This window comes from Dipodomys ordii, unplaced genomic scaffold (assembly GCF_000151885.1).
Source record: "Dipodomys ordii isolate 6190 unplaced genomic scaffold, Dord_2.0 Scaffold195, whole genome shotgun sequence".
Classification (NCBI taxonomy): Eukaryota; Metazoa; Chordata; class Mammalia; order Rodentia; family Heteromyidae; genus Dipodomys; species Dipodomys ordii.
Genome location: NW_012267411.1, coordinates 916,354 through 940,256, shown reverse-complemented (window position 1 = coordinate 940,256; position 23,903 = coordinate 916,354). Strand labels below are relative to the sequence as shown.

Here is a 23,903-nt window from a genome sequence, read left to right as displayed (position 1 = left end):
CAACCATTTTGTAGCAAATGGCATAATTTCATTCTTCTTTATATTGTATGAAACTCTATTGTATATATGCCATATTCTTCTCACCATCTGATTTTTGAGATAGGGTCTTGCTCCTCACCCCCAGACATATGGTACCACTCTCAGTTTATTTGTTGCTAACTCTCAGTTTACTTTTTGCTAACTTTTTGCCTAAGCTATCCAAAAATGACAATCCTCTCAATCTCCAACACCCATCTAGCTGTGATTACATGCATTCAGTACCCTGCCCAGCCTTAACTTTGTATTTTTGAGTGAATACTAAACCACATTTTCTCTACTTTAAATTTGTTTAGACTTGGGATCAGGGGGAGGGATGGGCAAGAGGCAAGTGTATGTAAGTCAGGTTTTGCTTTTGTTTCTGTTAAATTTCATCTGGTTAGATTTGGTCTGTAGGATACAATTCTCTGATAATGGTGTTTTAGACACTATGATAGCATTAAAAGGCTTAGGAGTAAACCAAACACCTGGGCAGATAATAGAGGAGTTTCTCTTAACTAAGGAGAACGTGGAAGTGCAGAGTCTGTGGGCCTGCAGGGGGGACACCTGGAGCTCCCGAGAGTACAGTTGAACCGTTGCTTCCACTGTTGTCAATTTGCTCTCATATAACACTTGAGACTTGAAATTACTTTCTGCATTTTTACCCAAATGTTGAAAATCATTTTGAAACTAGGACTCTGCCCTGGTTGTGGGATTTGTATCTCTACAATGTGTATTTATTGCGCATAGGAAACATGTGAACACTTCCTTACAGATTGAAAAATGCAAAGTGATGGCCTCCAAGAAGAAGCCCCTATGGCTAGAATTTAAGTGCGCTGACCCTACAGCCCTGTCAAATGAGACCATTGGGATTATCTTTAAACATGGTGATGATCTGCGTCAAGACATGCTCATTTTACAGGTACGTTCATGTTTAGGAATCTTCTTCAATTACCTATCTGAGAAAAGAATTCTGTATTAGATCTAAGTCATGCCTTCTACTGATCCTAATCTCATTCAATCATTTCCTATAATAACAGCAACCCAGGGTGAAAAGAGCTATGACCATTCGATAGGTAGATATAATCTAATGTGCATCACGGTCTGCCCATCCCTTCAAAGATGTATATCTAATATTCCCCAGTAGCCAGATACGCTTCCTACCTAACTTCTTTTACACATCCATTCTGAACTTGATAGTATAGCATGTTTCCAGATTTACCCTAGCCCCTAGTTCATTCCTGTTCACAGACACAGCTCCATGCTGATGGACATGCACAAACTCGGGTGAATGATTTAATGTAAAGGAGAGGTGATGAACAGCTAGGTGACAGAAGAGATCAGTCCCGTGACTGATAAGAGTGAACATGTTATTAGGGCAAGGATGTCACATGTAGAGAAATATTCATAACAAGGTAGAATGTTTTAATGATCTATGGCTAAAATGTACCCAGAAGAAGTATGTCTCATCCTCTCCTTCAAAGTACATTTCAGGGACCAAATTTATGAGCCTTACAATAATGAGATTCGCTAGAGTAGCAAGGTGATCAACAAAAGCAGAGGCACTTGATAAAATAAAGAACCAGACACTAGTGGCTCAGTTTATTTTTGAAATCAGCTTGGGAGGCTGAAATCATGAGGATCACAGATCAGTGCTATTTAAGCATATACATGAGACTCTTTCTCAACCAATAGCTGGGGGCAGTGTCACAGCTGCATGGGAGGATCTCCATTCCAGATTAGCCAAGACAGTAACTTCTGCAAGACTCTATCTCAAAGGAACAAGCTGGGTGTGGTGGTGTGTACCTAGCATCCCAGTTATGATGAGAAGCCTAAGAAAGGCCAGACATGGTCTAGACCACTGCCTGGGCAAACAGTGAGACCTATATTAAAAAATAGCTACAGCAGCCTAGGCACTGGTGGTTGTAATCATGCTCATAATCCTACCTACTCAGGAGGCTGAGATCTGAGGATCATGGTTCAAAGTCAGCCAGGGTAGGGAAGTCTGTGAGATCTTATCTACAATTAACCACCAGAAAACCAGACGTTGAGGCTGGCTCAAAGTTGTAGAGTGCCAGCCTTGAATAAAAGAGCTCAGCAACAGTGCCCAGGCCCTGAGTTCAAGTCCCATGGCTGACAAAAAAATAGCTAGTGCAAAAAAGGGCTAGAGAAGTGGCTGAGCAGTAGAATGCTTGCCTAGCAAGCGTAAGGCCCTACGTTCAGACTCTAGTACCACCAGAAAATAAAACTAGTAATCAATTATTACTACATATATAATCATTAATAATCAATATTATACATTAATAAAATTATATGGAATCAATATATAATTTAATTTCAACATATGATATCATTATATATAATTTATAATGTAATTTGTATAAAATATGAAAATAATAAATAACATTAATATATTGAACATATAGTAATGTAAAACATAATATATTAACATATTTACTATGCTAATATGTTATATATTATATTATATATTATTATGAGAATAATATGCCATATTATATTACATATTATATATTTTACAATATAACAAATAAAAGAAAATATATATTCTACACTTTATAATCTATTTTATGTTATCAGACTGCTGTTTTTTCAAGGAGAAGAAAAATGTATTGAATAAATATGTATTTATAGTAGAAATGTTCCTGTATTTTAATGCCCAGATTCTACGCATCATGGAGTCCATTTGGGAGACTGAATCTCTGGATCTGAGCCTCTTGCCATATGGTTGCATTTCAACTGGTGACAAAATAGGTACGTAGTCATGACTGAAGAAAATATACCACTCAGCTAGTTGTAAAATAGCATAATGCTTTCAGTTCAGGCATTTAACAAGGGAAAAATTGAAATCATCATCATACAAAAAGAAGAAAATGTTCCCAGGCTAATGAATATGACTCTCAATTCAAGATATGCGTATGTTGAAGATACGTGAGTGCATGACTCAAATTCTTGTGACTATACATGGAAATTACTTTAGTAAGATCTTGGTCCCTCCTGTGCTTCTCTACCTCAAAGCTTTAATTCATCTCATTACACATTAAACCCATCTCCCGCAAATAACATTTAAAATTAGACAGAAAGATGTCACTTCTTTTTAAACGGCAGGATTCACATTAGCAAAGCTATTACACACTACAATATACTCAGGTACTTTTATAGACATTTAACATCTTAGTATCAATCAAACCATTTTTTGCCCAAGTTTCTGATGTGAAAAGTGAACAAAACCTTTGGCATTTGTCCCTGTAACTCTAAGACAGAGAGAGAGAGAGAGACAGACAGACAGACAGACAGAGAGAGAGACAGACAGACAGACAGACAGACAGACAGACAGAGAGAGCGCTGGGAGTGGTGGCTCACACCTGTAATTCTAACTACTCAGGTTGCTGAGATCTGAAGACCACAGTTTGAAGCTGGCCTGGGCAGAAAAGTTCATGAGGCTCTTATCTGGAGCTGTGACTCAAGTGGTAGAATGCCAGCCTTGAACAAAAAAATTTAAGAGCTAAGGAACAATGCCACATCCCGAGTTTAAGCCCCAGGGCCAGCAATATGTACACACAAAAATAATGAATAAATAAATAAATAGGTAAATAAAATAAAAAACAGAAATATACAAATGCCTCGCCTTATTACCACCCAAAGCCAGCACTTTTCTCATTCAGGGACCTTGAGATAACATCCCACACAACTTTTATGTCTTCCTCGTCTTCTCTCTCCCTACTAATCCATCCAACAACTCAGAACTGGAAATTAACGTTGTGGCAATAAAGCCAAACAAACCAAAAACAAAATAAGATGAACAAAATCAAAGCAGCAAAACCTCCTGTCCTTCCATTCAACCAAAATACAGGTCTTCCTCCTTTGGGGCAGACCCAGACTCTGGTCTCTATCCAACTCTGCATCTTTGTCTAGGAATGATCGAGATTGTCAAAGATGCCACAACAATTGCCAAAATTCAGCAGAGCACAGTGGGCAACACAGGTGCCTTTAAAGATGAAGTCCTGAACCACTGGCTCAAAGAAAAATGCCCCATTGAAGAGAAGGTGAGTTCCTGTGTCCCCTCCCCCACCCAAAGCACTCCAATGGAGATTCCACCAAAGGACCATCCAGTGTCCTAGCTCCAGATATGCTGCATAGTGAAGGAAGGCCTTTACCCATGAGACAGTGGGGTTCAGGGCTTTCCCCTGATGACATAGCATATCTGAAACAGAGGCCCTCCACATGTCTCTAATATTTCCTTCTCCTTTATTCTATGCTTTGCATAGATTTTGGTTCTAAAAAATAATCTTTTAGTGCTGTGTGTGTGTGTGTGTGTGTGTGTGTATGTGTGTGTGTGTGTGTGTGTTTGTTTGTGTGTGAGTGTGCTAGTACTAGGGCTTGAACTCAGGGCCTGGATGCTGACTCTTAGTTTTTTCACTCAAGACTGGTGCTCTACCACTTGAACCACATCTTCATTTTGGCATTTTGGAGATAAGAAACATTTAGATTTGTCTTCCAGGGCTGACTTCAAACCCTCATCAGTCACAGATGCCTGGCTAGTCCTTTTTGTGGCTGTTTATTTTTGTTGTTCAGCACCAAGATTTTAGCAACTATATGTAAATTCTTTCCTACCTGGGAAATACCACATCACCCAAACAAGCAATGTATAACTTACTGTAGTGTAAATGGTAAGTTAGGGACATTGAAAATGCCAGGCTGCCAGTCTTCTGCAGGGAACAGACTCCTCTCAAGCTGGGTGCTTACACTGGCTGGCTGGCTGGCATTTAAAGCTCTATGGCTTAACACTCCCAATTTGCATATTTAGCAGCCGTTTGGAGGAAGAAACACAATAAGTAACACTTGCTAATCTGTTTTACATGTGGATTTGTGAGTACAGACCCACTCTATGATGGTCACGAACAAGACACACGTTCACCAGTGAAGGAGAAATTGCTCTGGCTTCTGTCTAGTTGTGGGCAAGTGATTCACGGCGAGGATGTGAACCCTATGATTAAATTACTGTTGCCTTTGGCTTTGATCATCCGCTCTTCCTCGAAAATATAAAGCAGGGAAATATAAAAGCTGGCACAATGCTAATGAAATCAGGCACAACTCACTGACTCTCTGAAATCAGTTGCTTTTTTTTTTTGAAAGCCATTTGTAATAGATTTATGCTGCTCTTTGTAGTTAGAAGGCAATTAATATTCGACGCTTCTTTAGTTTCAGGCAGCTGTGGAGAGATTTGTCTATTCCTGTGCTGGCTACTGTGTGGCCACTTTTGTTCTTGGAATAGGCGACAGACACAATGACAATATTATGATCTCAGAAACAGGTGAGTTTGTTTGTTGTAGAACAGTCCTTTATTGTAGTAAAATACACATCACATAAAATTTCCTGCCGTAACTATTGCCAAGTGTTCAGTTGAATGGCTTTAAGAGAATCTGATTGTTGTCCATCCATCACCACCTCCCTCCTCTCCAGAACACTCCACTTTCTCCACATGTCCTTGTGAAATACTACCTCCCCTGCTGTCCTCCCAGCACACAGTCCAGAACCCTCATGCCTTCATTGTCCTACATAGGTCCCACCCCTTTGAGGACTCAGGAGTGAGTAAGGGAAGAAGAGTAGGAAATGAGGCTTAAAAGTAAAAATTAACGGTCTGGGGATGTGGCTTAGTGGTACAGTGCTTGCCTAGCATGCATAAAGCCCTGCATTCAATTCCTCAGTACCACATAAACAGAAAAAGCTGGAAGTGGTGTTGTGGCTCAAGTGGTAGAGTGCTAGCCTTGAGCAAAAGAAGCTCAAGAACAGTTCCCAGGCCCTGAGTTCAAGCCCCAGGACTAGCAGGGAAAAAAAGTAAGAATATGGTTCTTGGTTGGCTCAGATAAAAATGTCATCCAGTCCCTATCTCAACAAATGAACCAGGCATGGTCATGTGTCCTTGTAATCCTTGATACTAGAAGGTATCATTACAGGATCATGGTCTAAGCTCAGCCTCAGGCAAAAACAGGAGACCCTATGAACAGTAAATAAAGCATAAAAAAGATGGAGATATGGCTCAAGTTGTAGACTAGGTGTCTATCAAGTGAAGACCCCAAATTTGAACCCCAGAACTAAAACAGGTAAACAGTAATTCAGAGTGAAAGCTTGAACTCTCCCTTCTTGTCTGTCCATTCTGATAGGGGCCAGTACTGGTCACGGTATTATATATGAATTTTTATATATGAATTTTGAATAAATAAAAGACTAGAGTCTGCCAGACATGATGGCACACACCTGTAATACTAGACTCAGAGGCTAAGTTAGGAAGATCAGGAATTTGAAGCCAATCAATACCCTGTAATGTCCATCTCAACAAACAACAAAAAGGAAAGGAAACTGGAAAAGGTACCCCAATATTTATTTTATTTCCTGTAAGGATAAGCATAACAGAAGAGATAAGTCATTTGTGGACTATCAAAATGATGAAGGAACAAATGAATATGAAGACATGATATGGTGGTAGAAATTGACAGAGGAGGGATTCAAAGTGACATAGGTATTAGCGCTCTTCAGCGGCAGCAGGTGTATGGAAGCCCCTCCCCCAGGCGTGAGCTATCGGTCTGTCCCTGAGTAACTTGAAAACCATGAGCAAGTCTTAGGCATATCATGGTGACATATTAGTCAGGGTGTTGAGTGTATGTTTCTAAGAATACTTTTGAGTCAAGAATGTCTTTTAATGGCATTTGGCTCCCGTCAGAAGCACAGCAGAAGGTTATAAAACATGCCTCATTCAAAAAAATGCTCTGTGGCTACTACTTCTTTCACACACCTGCTAAGACCAAAAATACCACAAGCTAAGAAAACAGGAAAAAATACACTTGCACAGATAGCACATTTTTAGTCAATCCAAAAATCATTTCAAGAAACTAAAGTGTTATTACAAGCACTCATGCTATGTAATGATGTCAGACATTTTCTTCTTTTAAGGAAACCTATTCCATATTGACTTTGGACATATTCTGGGGAATTACAAAAGTTTCCTGGGCATTAATAAGGAAAGAGTGCCATTTGTGCTGACTCCAGACTTTCTGTTTGTGATGGGGACATCTGGAAAGAAGACAAGCCCACACTTCCAGAAATTTCAGGTATGTCTCCTTTGATTGCAAATACCAAGCAACCAGGTGTGGCAGCACATTGCTTTCCCATCTCCTTCCAAGTGGGGCTCACCCAGCCTTTACTGCCACTTCTGCTACGGCACCCCAACCTCCCTCATTACTTCTTCCCATGCCCCAAGTGGAAACTGATGTGTCCCAGTTACCCTCCTACCTAAGACAAAACAAGCGAAGAATTTCCCTGAGTGGTGACGCTTAGGGTGACGGTACAGGAGGCCAGGGTGAGGCCAGGGTGAGGCTGGAGGCGAAGAAAGGCCAGGAAGGGAATCAGGAAAAAAAGTCTTAGGACTGGATATATATCCAGTCATTGCATCGACTAGAAGATTCAGACTTCACACAGAGTTTGGGGCTCTCCGATCATCATGAGCTGAATTTTATTTCTATGGCCATGTGTTTTTATCACATGATGAAGACAGAGATCTCCTTGGCTTAACTCCTGGGCTTAACTTGCCTCTGCAAAGTAAGAAGGAAGCATCCCTTTCCCCATGGAAAGCTATTCAGCCTGGCCCACTTTCTACTCAGAGCTTAGATTTGTCGTACTTGCCTAGTGTCCACTGGCAAATGTCCACAAGTCTCCCATAGCTCTGGGAATGTTCAGTCTCTGCATATTCTTACATTCTTGCCTGGTCTATATCCTCAGTGTGTGTGAGTGTGTGTGTGCGTATGCACTCATGCATGCATGCACATGCACCAGAACTAGGGCCTAGACACTATTCCTTAGCTTTTTTTGATCAAGGTCAGCACTCTACCACTTGAACCACAGTTCCACTGTCTTTTTGCTGGGTAATTGAAGATATGACTCACAGACTTTCCTGCCTGGGCTGGCTTCAAACCTCGATCTTCAGATCTGAATAGGTAGGATTACAGATATGAGCCACTAACACTCAGCTCATATCCATTCTATCTTGTTGTTTTTTTGGATTGGGGGATTTTTTTTTTCTTTTTTGGTGCTGAGCCTGGGGCTTGAACTCAGAGCCTGGGCACTGTCCCTGAGCTTTTTGGCTTAAGGCTAGCACTCTACTACTTTAGCCACAGCTTCAAGTCTTGGGTTTTGGTGATTAGTTGGAGATAATAGTCTCACAAATTTTTCTGCCCAGACTGGCTTCAAACCATGATCCTCATATTTCAGCCTCCTGAGTAGTTGAGATTATAGGCCTGAACCACCAGCTCCTGACTTATATTGTTTTGACTCAGAAATTTGAAGTGTCCAATAAGAACATTTTACACTTTTAAATCCAATAAACATTCATGAATACAGTTCAACATAAAACAGAGAATGATTTTCCTGAGTTCCCTCTTAAGTAGCCACCTCCACTAGTGTAGTTAAACATGCAACGATTTGCACTGTGCCTCTCAGGAGCAAGTCTTTTCCCCAAGTCCCCTCCTGAGTCCTAAGTTCCATGTGATGCTGGGGAGGTACCATGGGCCTTGAGCTTCCTAGGAACATGTACCAGGAAGTATTTTCTTGTAACCTGGGTGTTCCTGGTTGTTCTTCAGGCTGATTTTCCACTTAGTAATTACAAGTTCCAGTGGTATCACAGAAACAGAGATTTCTATGGTTCGATAATCTTAGGGTTTCAGTGTGTGTGTTTCTGCATAAACACAAATAGGTTTCAGACTGTAATCCAGAGACTTGACACAATTCAGTCCTGCTTTGCTTTAAAGTTTAAAAATGTATATTTTGTAAATTTCCTGGAAGAAGTAAACATGCTTTAGAAAAAAAAGAATCTGGAAGAATTCTACCTTTTAAGGGGAAAAAGTAGTCAGTTTTACCTTCCTGGAAATGAGGTTCATCTGACTAGCAGCAATAAATTGTCACTCAAAGAATCATACAACCACAGGAATTTGAACTTGATGGAAATTATATATTCTATATAACACGTTATATGTAATATATAATACATGGTATATAATATATAACATGCAACATATTATATGCACACATATTTCTCTTCCTTTTTATTATGAATGGGATTTGAATTCAGAATCTCACACATGCTAAGCGGCCATTCTCACTTGAGCCAAATGTCCTAGCCCTTTTTGCAAATTAGCTTATTTTTTGGACAGGGCTCTAGCTTTTTCTCCAAGCTAGTCTCAGAATACAATTCTCCACCTGCCTGTCTCTCCGCATAGCTGGGATTCAAGCATGAACTACACCTGAAATGGCCCACCTCTCCTATGACTGACAATGTTTCCCTAAGCCTACCCCACAGTAACTAGTTTTCTTGTTTTCTTTGTTGTTATTATTGTTATTTTCTGTCATGAAAAGATCTTTGATATAGGGAGGCCAAGGAGAGAGTCCCTGGCCTCACAGGCAGCTTCCACCCTTGGCAATACACTTGCATTGAGCCCTCACACAGGCTTTCCTCTTGTACTAGGAGTGTTTCTCCACCTTTTTGACCACGCTGCTCTTTGAAACAGACAAACTTGACCTTGAATCTTAGTCCTGCTGCTTAAAAACTGTGTACATGGGGAAACTTTCTCATTCTTTCAGAGCCATGCTTTCTTCATTGTAAAGATGAGATAAGGCTTACTTCATGTGATGTTTTTAGGGATTATTTACTTACTGTGTTTTTATAAAGAGAAGGGTTCATTTAGTTTACAGTCCTGAAGGCTCCAGGCCAAGCCCGAGCAACTGAGGTTCTGGTCCTCTGCTGAAACCAGATGGTAATGTGAGCTCACATCTAGGAGCAAACTGCTCCCATCTCCAGCCAGGGGCAGAGCTCAATATGTAGAATATTTAGGCCAGCACTTAGACCAGTGGGGATTCAGTAAACCACAGTCAGCATTAATATGTCTATCACAGAGGATCTCCAAACTTCAAAAACTGCTAAGCCGAGAAAACATTTTAGCAGTACGATCCTAGGCAATATATAAAATGTAGTTTGTTCTGGTTAAAAAGCACATGGACTCCCAACTCTCCCTGTTCTGCTTTCCCTCCCCTATTCACCTTCTGCTCGTCTTCTTCCATCTTTCCCCGCCTTCCTTACACAAGAGGAAGCTAAATACCAGAATCGGAAAATCATGAAACTATAGAATTTCCAAAGTTTTCCTGCTTGGCAAAGATGGTAGCAAAATATTCATCATTTAATTCAGATGGGAAATTTTTTACTTTCCTCGATTCTACTACTCCAATATGCGCTGTTTCTTTGTCCTTATGCTTTCTTTTGGAATTAAAATTCTTAACCCTCAGAGAACACATGTTTAAACACTATTGAGCAAACAGAGCTTCGGAATCTTGTATAACCAAGCTGTCATCTTTAGGCAAGCTGGGAAATGATGTGTACATTTGCATTTTGGATGAAAGATGTCCTCATTTCCAGTGAATTGCTAATTTGGACCTGATAAGGTTGATTAATACAAGGTGTTTTTTGTTTCAATAACTTGTGAAGAAAGATGCAAAGAAGTTGACCCATTTTCTGCTAAGATGAAGTGAGCTTTTCCACAAAGAATAAAACCATGAGTGCCCATGGCTTGGGAAGGGAAATGAAGATCTGAAAGAGGAAGGCTGAGCTGTCTCACCTCTTTCTCTTCTAAAGTAGCTGGTTTAGCCTGGGACTCTTATTTTTGCCAGTGTGTGGCTTGAACTCAGAGCCTGGGCACTGTCCCTGAGCTTCTTTTGCTCAATGCTAGCACTCTACCACTTGAGCCACAGCTCTACTTCTGACTTTTTCTATTTCTGTGGTACTGAGGAATCGATCCCAGGGCTTCATACATGCTAGTCAAGCACTCTACCACTAACCCATAGTCCCAGCCCCAAGCCTGGGACTCTTATTCATAAGTTACTTTTAGAATAGGGAAATAGTTTCAAAAGAAACTATAATTACAGAGACACCGAATTAAGGTCCACTATTTCAATCTAACAGCATCTTCTAATCTCTGGAGCAGCATCTTACCAGACAGGTATAACTTAATGATGACAAGTTTCATAAATAATTCTCCTTAGAAAACTATCTCCATGGGGGAGATGATGGAAGGAGTGACACTGATCAAGATGCATTGGACATATAAATGGACATAATCAATCAAAAACCTTCTGTACGACTATTTAAAGACAATAAAAATCAATTTATTTAAAAGAAAATACAAAGCATTAATATGATGAAGATATTAGTAGGGAAAGAAAATACAGAAAACCATTTGTTTTTAAAAAATGAAAACAGAGCTTAACTGATAGTGTGTGTGTGTGTGTGTGTGTGTGTGTGTGTGTGTGTGTGTGTGTATGTGTATACTGGTGCTTGAACTCAGGCCTGGGCACTGTCTCTAAGCTTTTTTGCTCAAGACTAATGCTTTACCTTTGAGCCATACCTCTACTTCTGGCTTTCTGGTGGCTAACTGGAGATAAGAATCTCACAGACATTCCTGTATGGGCTGGGTTTGAATCATGATACTCAGATCTCAGCCTCTTGAGTAGCTAGGATTACAGGCATGAGCCACAGACACCCAGCCAGTGATATTTATTGAAATAAATATTATACTTTTTCCCCAAAGAGGGCAGAATGCAACATGAAATAATACATATAGCACACATTCAATACAAGACAGTTTTCAAGGAACACAACTTCTCTTATAAACAAGTATGTTTAAGATCTTTGCACACAATAGGCACTAAGCAAATGTGCAAGGTAAATCTGGTCATCTGGGGAGCCAGTAGCATTCAGGACCACAAACATGTAAAGCAGGCAGTTTGGAAATGTCCTTCAAAGGCTCTTGCCCCTAGATGTCACTGTTAAGAAGCATTTCCTCAGCCTTCCAGTCCTGCTCCTTGTATTACTTGAATCTAGGCTGCTGGAAATTTTCTTGCAAGTGTTCCCAGGCCCTGCCCTGTCTCTAGTACCGCAATCTTGTCCCATGCCAGGGCACACAAGGCCTTCAGCCTGCAGGATCAGCGTGTGCCCTGTCTCCTTGCAGAGTGCAGACTCAGCAAGTTGTAAACTTAGAGTTTGCAAGTTAAGTCCACCTCTATCCTAGAGGGCCAGGATAGAGCTCTCTGTTAAGCTGTTTCTAGGACTAAGGCATGGTCCTCTCTTGTCCAACTCACTGGAGATAGACCCTCCATCTGATATTCGGGTGAGGATCACTCCACCTTCTACTATTCCTCACTACTATTCTCTGTCTCCTCCTTTATGCAGGAGTCTCCATGTGTGTGTGTGTGTGTGTGTGTGTGTGTGTGTGTGTGTGTGTACTTGTAACTTGATGCCTGGCCCTTCTCAGTCTCCTGTACCACCCTGTCATAGTGACCAGGCCCTGTTCACCCATTCAATGTCCTGTCAAAAATAGGATATTGATTCAGGATGCATTTGTTAAATACCTACTATATTTCAGATGCTGGGCTATGCATATAAGGTCCACATTGCTCTTGGAAAGACTGAGAGCTTTCCAGTTTAGTCTTCTTCAAATATAATTATTCTCCAATCCCTTGTGATTTTTATGTCAGTGAGCCTTGCCCCAAGACTGAACTTGAAGTTTTCCCCCATCTCACACAGGCAGATTGTCTCTACTATGCCAAGCGCAAAGCAGACGTACTGTTCCAGATGCCATGCAACAGAAGGGAGACCCAAACAAAGTTGGTGCTAAGAAAGACCATGCAGAGAAAGTTAGGAGTGGTTTAAAGAGGGGGCAATTACTCCTAGCCTGAGGATAGAAAAGGTTCCTTCAGATAAGGAAGTATTCTTATGGGACCTGAATCCAATCTCCTTTTGTCAGTAAGATGCAGGGATGAGAGGGAACATCCAAGCAGAAAGAACAGCATGAACAAGTAGATTGAGAAAAGTACATGCAATCAATATTTAGAAACAACTGCCCAGTGTGGATGAAGTAGAATTTGAGTCAAGGAATGAAATTTGGGTCCAACTTGAAACACTGCAGGGGCTGGAAAAAGCAGTTAGAGAACAGAGCACAGCAAAGAAGTCCTTGGGAGCTCAGTGGATTAACCAGAAATTAGTCTAATTAAGGTCTATGGTAGGTCAGATGGGCCATGAGAAGTGCATCTGTCACAATGTACCAAGCTGATGAAGCATTCCTTCTTGGAATGTGTGCTCAGGACCACTAAACTAGGTCATCCTCCATCTCAGGATGAACACTGAGTACTTCACATCTTTCCATGTTATCCATGGGAAGAGACCTGCAAAGAAATGCCCAGCATCAGCCATTTGTAGCCATCTGAACATGTTGGTGTAATGTCTCCTCCACATGAAAAGCTCTGTGGGGTCATCAAGTTGTTAAGCCTTCATTAAGTTTATTGAATTTAATCACTGTTCTTTTGGCAGAAGATATGAATCCAAGACTGGAGAGATGGCCTTGGGCTGGATTTATGGGCTAATCTATCAGCAGTATCACTCAGTGCCTACGATATTAGACCTAATCAAGAGTAACTATTCTTCTGACATCATTCTTTCTCACTGTTTAGTTTCTCTGAGAGAATTGTTTTGTCTGCCTTAAGAATACTATCAAGGATGCCATTTGTCATGTTACAAAGTGTTTTCTCCATAAAAATTCTCTTGAGAAATTTGTATGGGTCTTAGTTGCTACAAAAGTACTGTCTCGCTTAAAGAAATAGAGTTATGATTTAAAAACATAACTCTTCTACTTATTGGATGAAGAAATGAATTAGAGTTTCTTTTTGACTAGAAATATTTGAAAATTACCCATAGTAATGTATAGGATTTGTGATATGTGGTTTTAAATCAGTTTCGTTCCCCAGTCTATTGCGGATAGTTTTCTTTGTTATTCTCTTTCCTTTTTCTATATTATTTTTTTTTGTATATCCACCAGTTACAACTTAAATTCTTATTGAAACAAGGTAAACATACATAGAGAGAGACCAATGTATAGAACAGATTAATTGCAGCCGTTAGGTTTCTAACAAATACCTAGCTAAATATTTGAGAAGACAACTGTACAACCCTTTTCCTTTCCAACATCTAGTCTGAGGATAACTTTCAAGTTCATGGTCATAAGACCCCTAATTCCAATTCAGTAAGTGCAGAGCTAATTGCTAGATATCCTTTCCTTTTAGTTTTACCAGAGAGTACTTTTGCATTATTAATTTTGCTAATCAACGACTATCTCTTTCAAAATAACTCCTGAAGGTATTGGTTTGACAATGCATGGTTTCTATGAAAATAAATGATAAAATTCTTAACCCTGGACTAAAATGTTTCTCTCCCACAGGGTTCTTTCTCTAGCAGACAGACACATCACTACTGAAGAAAAGTAAATAAGTTGGGACTTGTTTTTCTTGAATTATGAATATATATAAGCTTCTCATCTCTCTCTCCCCTTAGCTAAAAATCCTTCACTGGAGCTTTTGCTTTCCTGGCTTTTCCTTGCTTTTGTTTGTCCATCTGTAACTTGTTCATTTTTGTGAATATATACAGTAATACCTCACTTGAACTTCATTTCTGGAGGAAAATGGAAGGTTTTGATTGTAAGAAAAATATTTCATGTAGCCTTGGATGGTCTAAAGCAGACACAGCTCATAAATGCTTAAGCAATTTGGTGATTGTGAATGGAAATAATTTGTTTTTAGTCAAGGAAGTTAGCAAAGTGGTAATAATTTTTTTTGTTTCCAAGACTTATAAGGGTGGTAGTTTGTGAAAACAATTCTTCCTTTTAGTACTTAGACTCTGTAATTAAATTGACAATGAAATTAAGAGCAGACATGCTACATAGGTTCAACCTATTTATTAGCTACTAATATCATTCCAGCTAATGACATTAATCATAATGTAATGCTTTCTTCATTAAACCAAGTCTCTCAAACCAGATTCTACCCCTACTCCCTTCTCCACTCAATATGCAAAGCCTTAGACAGATAATTGAGTCAATAATGTTTGAAGTCAATGTCAGGTAGCCCTGGGAGCAAGGAAAAATCCTTCACGAGCTAGTAACTTCTGTCTTCTGGGTATTCCCCTAAGTTCCCAAACCACATCCTTCTTGTCCCTTGAACCACAGGCCAGAGCAGCATGGTCAGGAAATGTTACAAACCCTGTAACTGAGTACAGAGGACAGAAATGAAACTTTTGGTGCTTAGGGGGGATAGCGGGTGCTCAACCATTGTCCCACAGCAAGAGTGGCACTCACAGATGCAACCAGTGGGCACATCTGTCTAATCCTCAGAGGGCCAGCGTGAAGACCGCCTCCCTTCAACACTGGATAGAAGCAGGCTTTTCACCCATTCCAACCTACCTTACCCACCAATGTCTGGACCATGTTGAAGGAGTTGTTTAGATAGATGGTTTAGATGGGAAAATGTCATTAGCAATGAGAGATGAGTGTGTTCAAACACAACTCTTCATGATGTCTACTAACAAAAGCCAACCTGTGATAGGTTGTATCATAAATGGCAACTCCTTTGTATAATTACTTAAATATAATTTTTTTTTTTTTGTCAGTCGTGGGGCTTGAACTCTGGGCCTGGGCGCTGTCCCTCAGCTCTTCAGCTCAAGGCGAGCGCTCTACCACTTGAACTACAGTGCCACTTCTGGTTTTCTGGTGGTTTATTGGAGATAGGAGTCTCAGGGTCTCTCCTGCCCGGGCTGGCTTTGAACCGCGATCTTCAGATCTCAGCCTCCTGAGTAGCTAGGATTACAGGTGTGAGCCACCAGCGCCCAGCTTTAAATATAATTTTAAAAAATCATATCAGGGGTGGAAAGGTGGCTCAGTGGTAGAGTGCTTGCCTTGCATGCATGGAGGCCCTGGGTTCGATTCCTCAGTGCCACATAAGGAGAAAAAGCTGGAAGTGGCACTGTGCCTCAAGTGGTAGAGCGCTAGCCTTGTGCTGAAGAGCTGAGGGACAGCGCCCAGGCCCAGAGTTCAGGCCCCATCACTGACAAAAATAAATAAATAAAATAAAATAAAAACATATCAAAAGGAAAAAAACCCCAAGCCATTAGATCTCCCCTCAGCCATATGAAACTGGTATGATTATCACTAAGGCTCTGAGTTCATACAGCGAGGTGGGGCTCTGCTGTTTCCCCCGGCTCCTCAGCCCATCAGAGGTGGCCATTGTTTCTGATATGCATGGGACATGCAGTTCTATTTGGAGAGGACATTTTCTTTTTCATAGAAGAGGCTCTGTGTGAAAACCAGCACTAGCCAAACAATTAGAGCCAATAAAAGCTACCTGAGCTGGGGATGTAGCTCAGTGGTAGAGCACTTGCCCAGCATGCACGAAGCCCTGAGCTCAGTCTTCAGCAAACCTTCCCCAATAATAATAGTCATTGCTATGGGCGAGATGGCCTTCCAGAGCAGGACAATTCCTTTCCCATAATGGGTCCCCTTGGGTAAGGCAGGGACTTTTAAATCCACATGTCACCATATAACAAGTATTTACTGAGTACCTATGGGTTTATGTGGAAATTGCCTCCCCTCAAGTTAATTTCCCTCTTTGAAATTTGTCTATTAAAAAGAGATTGACCACATAGTGGGCTCTCACAGGAGGGGATTTGCCTGGAGTCCCCCCCCCCAGTGTATAGAAAGTTAGAAAATAATTAAAAATCAAAATGTGCTCTAAATCAAAATCAAAAGACATCCGCTAGCACACTGGTGTGAAAATTGCAAGAGTTGGGAAATTAATGAGACTATAGCCTGAGGTGAAGTCTGCTGTTAGCCTCTGTAATTACCCAGAAAGGGGGAGTCATCAGTGTGTCCTATGGGTGAGCAAAGAAAATGATTTCCGGACATCAATGGAGTCATTAAGAATGCAAAAGCGCTAATGCACTGGGGCCACAGTCAGGGAACACTTAGACCTGGGCTCCAACAAGAGCAGCCCAGACAGACTTTGGGGTGTGTTGAGGCTCCTGCCTCATGAGAAACACGGAAGATGCGTGGAGGCTGTGGTAGGAAAGGGAGAGGACTGATGACTCCTGCTTTCCCACTGTGGCAATTTATATAAATTGCCTCATTTAGAAGATGCCAGAGTAGTCCAGCCTGTGTCCAGCCCTGACACAGAATGACAGAGGCCCAGCCGTTGTCATTCCAGGAACTCTGCCACATACAAATGATACATATAAGATCATTTAAAAGCAAACAGAAAAAAATAATCACTGTTAATGTTATTTCCAACATTCTCCTTGGCAGTCCTGACGCGTGGTCTTGGAGATGTACACTTACTAAGCAGGTACTCTACCATATAAACCACATCTCCATCCCCTTTGTAGGGTCCCGTTTTATGCCAAGGCCAGCCTGGGAAGCAATCCTTCTACTTGTACTTCTCCATGTTGTTGGAGATGACAGACTCACCAGGGCGCACAGCCATTGTGTTTCCCCAGTGCCACCATGAGCAGCCTATTGATTGAGATGGAATTTAGTGAACTTTTGTGTCCTAAGTCACCTATTTTGGCTTTCCAGTAGGTAGGATTACAGGCCTGAGCCATCACAGCTAGATTCTTTCTTTTTTTTTTTAAATCTAGAACCCTTCTGTTAATGATAACATATATGTCATAAACACTTTTATGTATGCTTATTGAACATCCATCTTCACTATCATTCATATAGCTGCAAGCATCCAACTGCCATTGCTTTGCAGGAACCTTTTTCCAATCCATCTCCTAGGAATGGTTGGGTAAAAACATATAGCTATTTAAGAAGTCAAGTTTGTTAAAGAACATTTCACAAACAGCAAAATGTACCCTTTTAGGTACAAGTTCTCACTGCAACTAAGTTCTATGACATTTATAAGCTGTCTTACAAATGATGCTTTTGATGCATGCTTTTAAATGATGTGCTGGTCAAGTTACACCTGTTCCCATCACCATCTGCCTATGATAGGCAATGTTGGGCATTATCTTCAAACCACTGAAATTCCAAATTTTCCATTCTGCAGATGAGTAGTTTCATATTTATGTTTCACTTCCTTGCTTCCTAATAAAGTGGCATATTTTGTAGGTTTATTATCTATTTTTGTTTTATAGTGTGAATAAAACATATCATCCTATGCCTATTTTTCCTCTTTTTATCAGTCTGCCATTTAAAAAAGTTGTTAAGTAGTTGCACAAAGGAAGTGGTAAACTTTATAAATGCAATGCTTCTTGACAGGGTCACCCCTCTCAGCGTTCTCACCGATTCTTCCCAACCCACTGCTTCTCTCACTTCTCTTAACTTCTTGACTATTCTTCACATCTATTCCTCTCCCCTTGGCCCCACCCTACCCCTTGCATTTACCCATTGCCTGGTGCTTGATTGGCCTATTTTTAGCCTACTATTTTTCTCCTTTTTAGGGATTGGTAAGAATTTTTAGCAGGGCTGGGAGAGTGATCTGTCTTGATGCAAATAGTTGTGTTTTGTTTTTTTGTCATTGACCTCTAATAATGACTGCTGATCAATTTTTCCCACCAACACAGATTTCTGTAATCTCTACTTCTTTCCCACTTTGAAGTCTTCTCCATAAATGCCTTCCCACACCATGATTACTTAAATAATTACTTCTTTAATTCATTGAGAATTTATTTTGGCATATAGTGATCATTAACAAATGATTGTTCCAGTCTTATTTGTCAAATCTTTTCCCCACCAGTTTGAGAAGTAGCCTTTATTGTATATTATATTTACTATGCTCTCTCTTTTTGTTCTGTTTCACAAAATTCTTTCTTTATTTGAAAAAAGTCAATACTTTTTAACCACTCTTTTGGAGGGAATTTACTGCAGATTGAACTCACAGCCTCACATTTACAGAGCATTTATCCTACCATTTGAGTCACAAGCAGGGTGTTATTTATGTCCAGGCTTCCCTGGGCTGTGATCCTCTTACTTGTGCTTGCCCATATATAGCTAGAGATGACAGGCACATACCACCATATTAGTTGAGATGGCATCGAAAGAACTTTTACGTCCAGACTGGCCTCAGACTTTGATCTCTAATTCCCAGATAGCTAGAATTACAGTCATGACCCACCACACTCAGCTCACACTATTCTTTAGACAACATTTTATAAAATGTATTATATAGTATCTATTATGGCAAACATTGGTTTTCATGACTATGATTTTTCAGACTGGATAAACTTAAAATCCTTTCTCAATTTAAACATTCAAAATGTATTTTATTATATATATTATATTTATATTATATACTATGTCTATATTATATATTATGCATATAAATATAGAATAAATATAGAATAAGTAAATAAACAATATTATATATTATATATAGAATAATTACATATAATTATGTATATAATATATATAACTATAAGTAATTATATATTTATTCTATATTTATATGTTTTCAGGCTAATAAGAATATTTCACATCTTGAAAATGAATATATCTCTGAGAAACATTCTAAGTGGCTTCATTTAGTTAAGTTCTCTTTTATGTGATGTACTAATGTTTGAGTTTCTTAAAATAAGTTCTACATTGTTTGATGTGTGTGTTATTCTAGCTACATGACATCATGTCAGTCATCAAACCTGTCATGTTCTTGTGGTTACTATTAAGCACTGAGTCTGTTTGTTCCATTTTATTCTCCAACTGGTAGCTCCTATTTTCAACATTATATTAATTAATTTCTGTTTTTTTAAAAGAAGCTTTATTACAAGCTAGCTGAAATAACATTGAACACTTCCTCCCTTCAGTGTCCAAAGAAGATAACTATGTCATTCACAAATACTTATCATTTTATCTTCACATGGCTGATCTTATAGTTCATTTCTTTTCTGGCATTTCACTTTGTAGAATCGTTTTGATAATACAAGATAATTCTTCACATATATTAGTTTACATGCTACTTTTTAAAAATCAGGGATGGATATTAATACAATTATTCTTCTGATGAACAAGTCTTGCACTTTTGACATGAATCTTTTTTGGCACATTTTTGTCCAGATTTTATTTGAAACATTTGAAATTTTCACTTGAAATATTTATACCTATAATGATTGACTTTTGTCTTCCTTGATGTGATACCTTTGTAAGTTATGGTATTGAGGCTGGGCTAGTCACATGTTATGAAATTGAGGACCTGCCACATTTTCCCATGCTCTGGAAGTATTTACATGACCTGATCACACCTGTTGTTTAATGAGAAGGCCTAACTCACCTGAATCAGCTGCTTCACGGCTTGGAGGGGAGGCAGCAGCCATCATACAGTTTCAAAGCCTCTCACACTAAGTATTCAGAGTTTATATCAAAATTTCAAAGTTAATTCAACCATTTTGGAAATCAGCGGAAAGCTAACTCACCTGTTTTTTTTTTTTAAGGAACAAAGTGGAAAGATGAAAACTAAATCTCAGACATATTTGTTGACACCAAGTTTATTAATTCCAGGATGGTGCTCAACACATGACTCAGTCCTCTTCATAGGCTGCAGATACTTCTACTTCTATTGTAAGTGCCTAGGAAAGAGACTGAATTGAAAAGTTAGATGAGGAGAGAAGATGGAACTTACCTAAATCAACTAACTGTCTTTGAGCACAACACAAAGTGTTTGTGTTCTTGTCAAGTTCTGAGGCTGAGACCCACCTCACTCATGATGGCTTCACTTACATAGTCTTCAGCCTACAGTTTACTGGAGCTCCACTGACAGCATTTTCTTTTCCTCCATGCAGGATGTCTGTGTCAAGGCTTACCTGGCCCTTCGCCATCACACTAACTTATTGATCATCCTGTTTTCCATGATGCTGATGACCGGAATGCCCCAGTTAACCAGCAAAGAAGATATTGAATATATCCGGGGTGCCCTGACAGTGGGGAAAAATGAAGAGGATGCTAAAAAGTATTTCCTTGATCAGATAGAAGTTTGCAGAGACAAAGGATGGACTGTGCAATTTAACTGGTTCCTACATCTTGTTCTTGGTATCAAACAAGGAGAGAAACACTCAGCCTAATACTTGGGACTAGTTCAAAACAAAACAAAACTTAAAACCATACTGTTCTCCAGCTTACAAATCAATATGTCAGTCATCAGATGTAGATTTAAACATGTAATAGGACATGGTGGAATTTTTTTTCTTTTCTTGTGCTGGTACTGGGAATTGAATGCAAGACCTCACACTTTTGCCTGCCTTTTTCATTTATGGCTTGCTCTTAGCCATACTTCCATTTTCCCTTCTGACACTTTCCTGGTTAGTTGGAAATTAGAGTCTCTTAGACTTTTCTGTCCCAGCTGGCTTTAAAATGCCTCAGTCATCAGATCTCAGGTTACAGGCGTGAGCCACAAGCAATCTGGCTTGGAAATTCTTTAGGATAATTGGTGATCTTTGTTTTCATCAGTTTACTCTCAAATTTGGCTCTAAAAGTTATGATCATTACGACCTCTGTTTCATTCCATAAATGATGCTTCCAAATGTCCCCTTACTGTCTGAAGCTGTTACATGTATGCTTCAAGCAGAAAGAGTAAGTTAGTCTTTTCTGTTGCTTTTGAAAGCAGAGTCCTACACAGTCCTGTGCAGCTAAAATGAACCAACACAGAGAGGAATAGCTGAACCCAGGGCCTCAGCCTTCTCTGGATGATTTGGCTGTAGAGTTATGAATAGGAAAACCAGAGATGAGATCATTTACCTCAACTCTGCCCAGACAGTGAATGATCTCAAACAATTTGAGTAGTCTCACGCTCAGGAGCAGGAAGTAGCTAGAGGGACTCCAGCTAGCATATATCCTTCCTGTTTTTCCAGCCTCTTCTGTGCTCAAGTGCCACTCCCCCACATTCTGTATGGATTCCTGAAATCTTCTGCTAGCACAGCCTCACCCTAGAACTCAGAATTAGCTAAAAAAAATTCTAGGATTACCTAAATTATAGGTACTGATTTATGAAGCTGTTGAATGGATTTTTAAGTATATTATCAAAGGAAGCATTCTAAAAAACATGACAGTATAGAAATGGTTTTATATTTTGATCTGAAGAGGATTCTTCTTTACTTTTGTAATAGACAAAAATATTTGCTATCTGTAAAGGATTCAAAGTTGGGAAATTAGAAGTTGCCTTCTAATTTCTCAATTTAAGCTTCTCTTTTTAAAAATTTCATTGTCAAGGTGATGTACAGAGGAGTTACAGTTACATAAGTAAGGTAGTAAGTACACTTCTTGTCGAACCTGTGACCCCCTCCCTCATTTTTCTCTTACTTTCCCTCGCCCCCAATTCCCCAGCCCCCAGTTGTACAGATCATTTCCAACTGATTGTCTTGTGAGTATTGCTGTTGCATTGGTTCACCCTTTGTCTTTTGTCTCACCATTTTGTTGTTCCCCTTCCCTTCCCTAATTCAGATAAATGTATGTGAAATACCAAGGGTACCAAAAATCAAATACAGTGACAACAGGGGATAAACCATAGGGGAAAAATACAAAAAAAACCCACAAGATGTGATCACATAGTACATTAAAAACAACAACAACAAAGAAAACCTCTTGTGTCCATGTCTTGGAGTTCATTTCGCTTAGCATCAGCTATTCTGTTCATCTGCTAGGATTATCCTAAACAGATACTAATTATTACAAATGAGGGAAACTATGGGACCTATGCTTCTTTGGGTCTGGCTTACTTCACTTAATATGATTTTTTACCAAATCTTTCCATTTCCTTATATATGGGGCAGTGTCAGTCTTTCTGATGGAAGCATAGAATTCCATTATGTGTATATGTGTGTGCATATGTGTGTGTGCATATGTGTGTGTGTATATATACCACATTTTCTTGATCCATTCCTCTATGAGGGGCATCTGAGTTAGTTCCAAATCTTAGCTATGGTAAATAATGCTACGATGAACATAGTTGTGCTAGTAGCTTTAGTATGGCCTTGTTTGTGATCATTCAGGTAAATGCCCAGAAGTGGGATTGCTGGGTTATAGGGGAGCTCTATCTTTAGTCTTTTGAGGATCCTACATAGTGATTTCCAGAGAGATTGAACAAGTTTACACTCCCACCAACAGAATAGTAGCATCCCTTTTGGCCACATCCCCTCCAGCATCTGTTGTTATTAGAGTTCTTGATTATAGCCATTCTAACTGGTGTGAGGTGGAATCTGAATGTTGTTTTGATTTGCATTTCTTTTATGGCCAGAGATGTTGAACATTTCCTTATGTGTCTATTGGCCATTCTTATTTCCACTTCAGAGAGGTCTCTCTTTAAGTCGTTAGCCCACTTATTAATGGGATGGTTGTTTCTTTGGGGAATGTTTTTGGGGGATTTAATTTTTTTGAGTTCTAAGTATATTTTAGATATAAGACCCTTTTCTGTTGTATGGCTAGTGAAGAACTTCTCCCAATCTGTGGGCTTTCTATTGACGTTGCTAGCTATGTCCTTTGCCATGCAGAAGCTCTGCAGTTTTATGCAACCCCTTTTGTCCAACCTTTCTTTGATATGTTGTGTTTCTGGGTCTTCATTAAGAAAATGTTGGCCTAGTCTAAGGAACCCTAGGGTTTCTCCTATTCCTTCCTGTAATGTTTTCAGGGTTTCTGCTTTTACCTCAAGGTCTTTGATGTATTTGGAGTTGGTTCTGGTGCAGGGTGATACATAAGGATCTAACTTCAATTTTCTAGATGTGTGTAGCCAATTCTGCCAGCACCATTTGTTGAAGAAGCTGTCTTTATTACATCCTGGTTTTGTTTTTGTTTTTGCTTTCTTATCAAAGAGTAAATGGCCATTGTCTACAGGTTCATTTCTGGGTCTTCAGTTCTATTCCACTGGCCTGCTCTTGTGCCAGTACCAAGCTGTTTTTATCACTACAGCTTTGTAGTAGAAATTGAAGTTTTGTATTGATATTCCTCCATTACTGTTCTTCCTGTTAAGGATTA

The 23,903-nt window shown here is 39.6% G+C and overlaps 1 protein-coding gene across 7 annotated transcripts in view; it reads left to right on the top strand.

The window, feature by feature from the left end:
* Positions 1-21,167, top strand: part of Pik3cg (phosphatidylinositol-4,5-bisphosphate 3-kinase, catalytic subunit gamma) — a 34,143-nt gene extending 12,976 nt beyond the window's left edge. For 6 of the 7 annotated variants that reach the window (XM_013034746.1, XM_013034747.1, XM_013034752.1 and 3 more), the window contains exons 6-11: positions 791-937; positions 2,697-2,787; positions 3,949-4,079; positions 5,236-5,347; positions 6,985-7,142; positions 20,723-21,167. In XM_013034746.1, coding sequence (XP_012890200.1) covers positions 791-937; positions 2,697-2,787; positions 3,949-4,079; positions 5,236-5,347; positions 6,985-7,142; positions 20,723-21,001 — 918 coding nt within the window. In that variant the 3' untranslated portion in view covers positions 21,002-21,167. Of the gene's footprint in view, positions 1-790; positions 938-2,696; positions 2,788-3,948; positions 4,080-5,235; positions 5,348-6,984; positions 7,143-14,342; positions 14,385-20,722 lie in introns of all 7 variants that reach the window. The other variant, XM_013034753.1, reaches the window with a different exon arrangement.
* Positions 21,168-23,903: the final 2,736 nt, after the last annotated feature.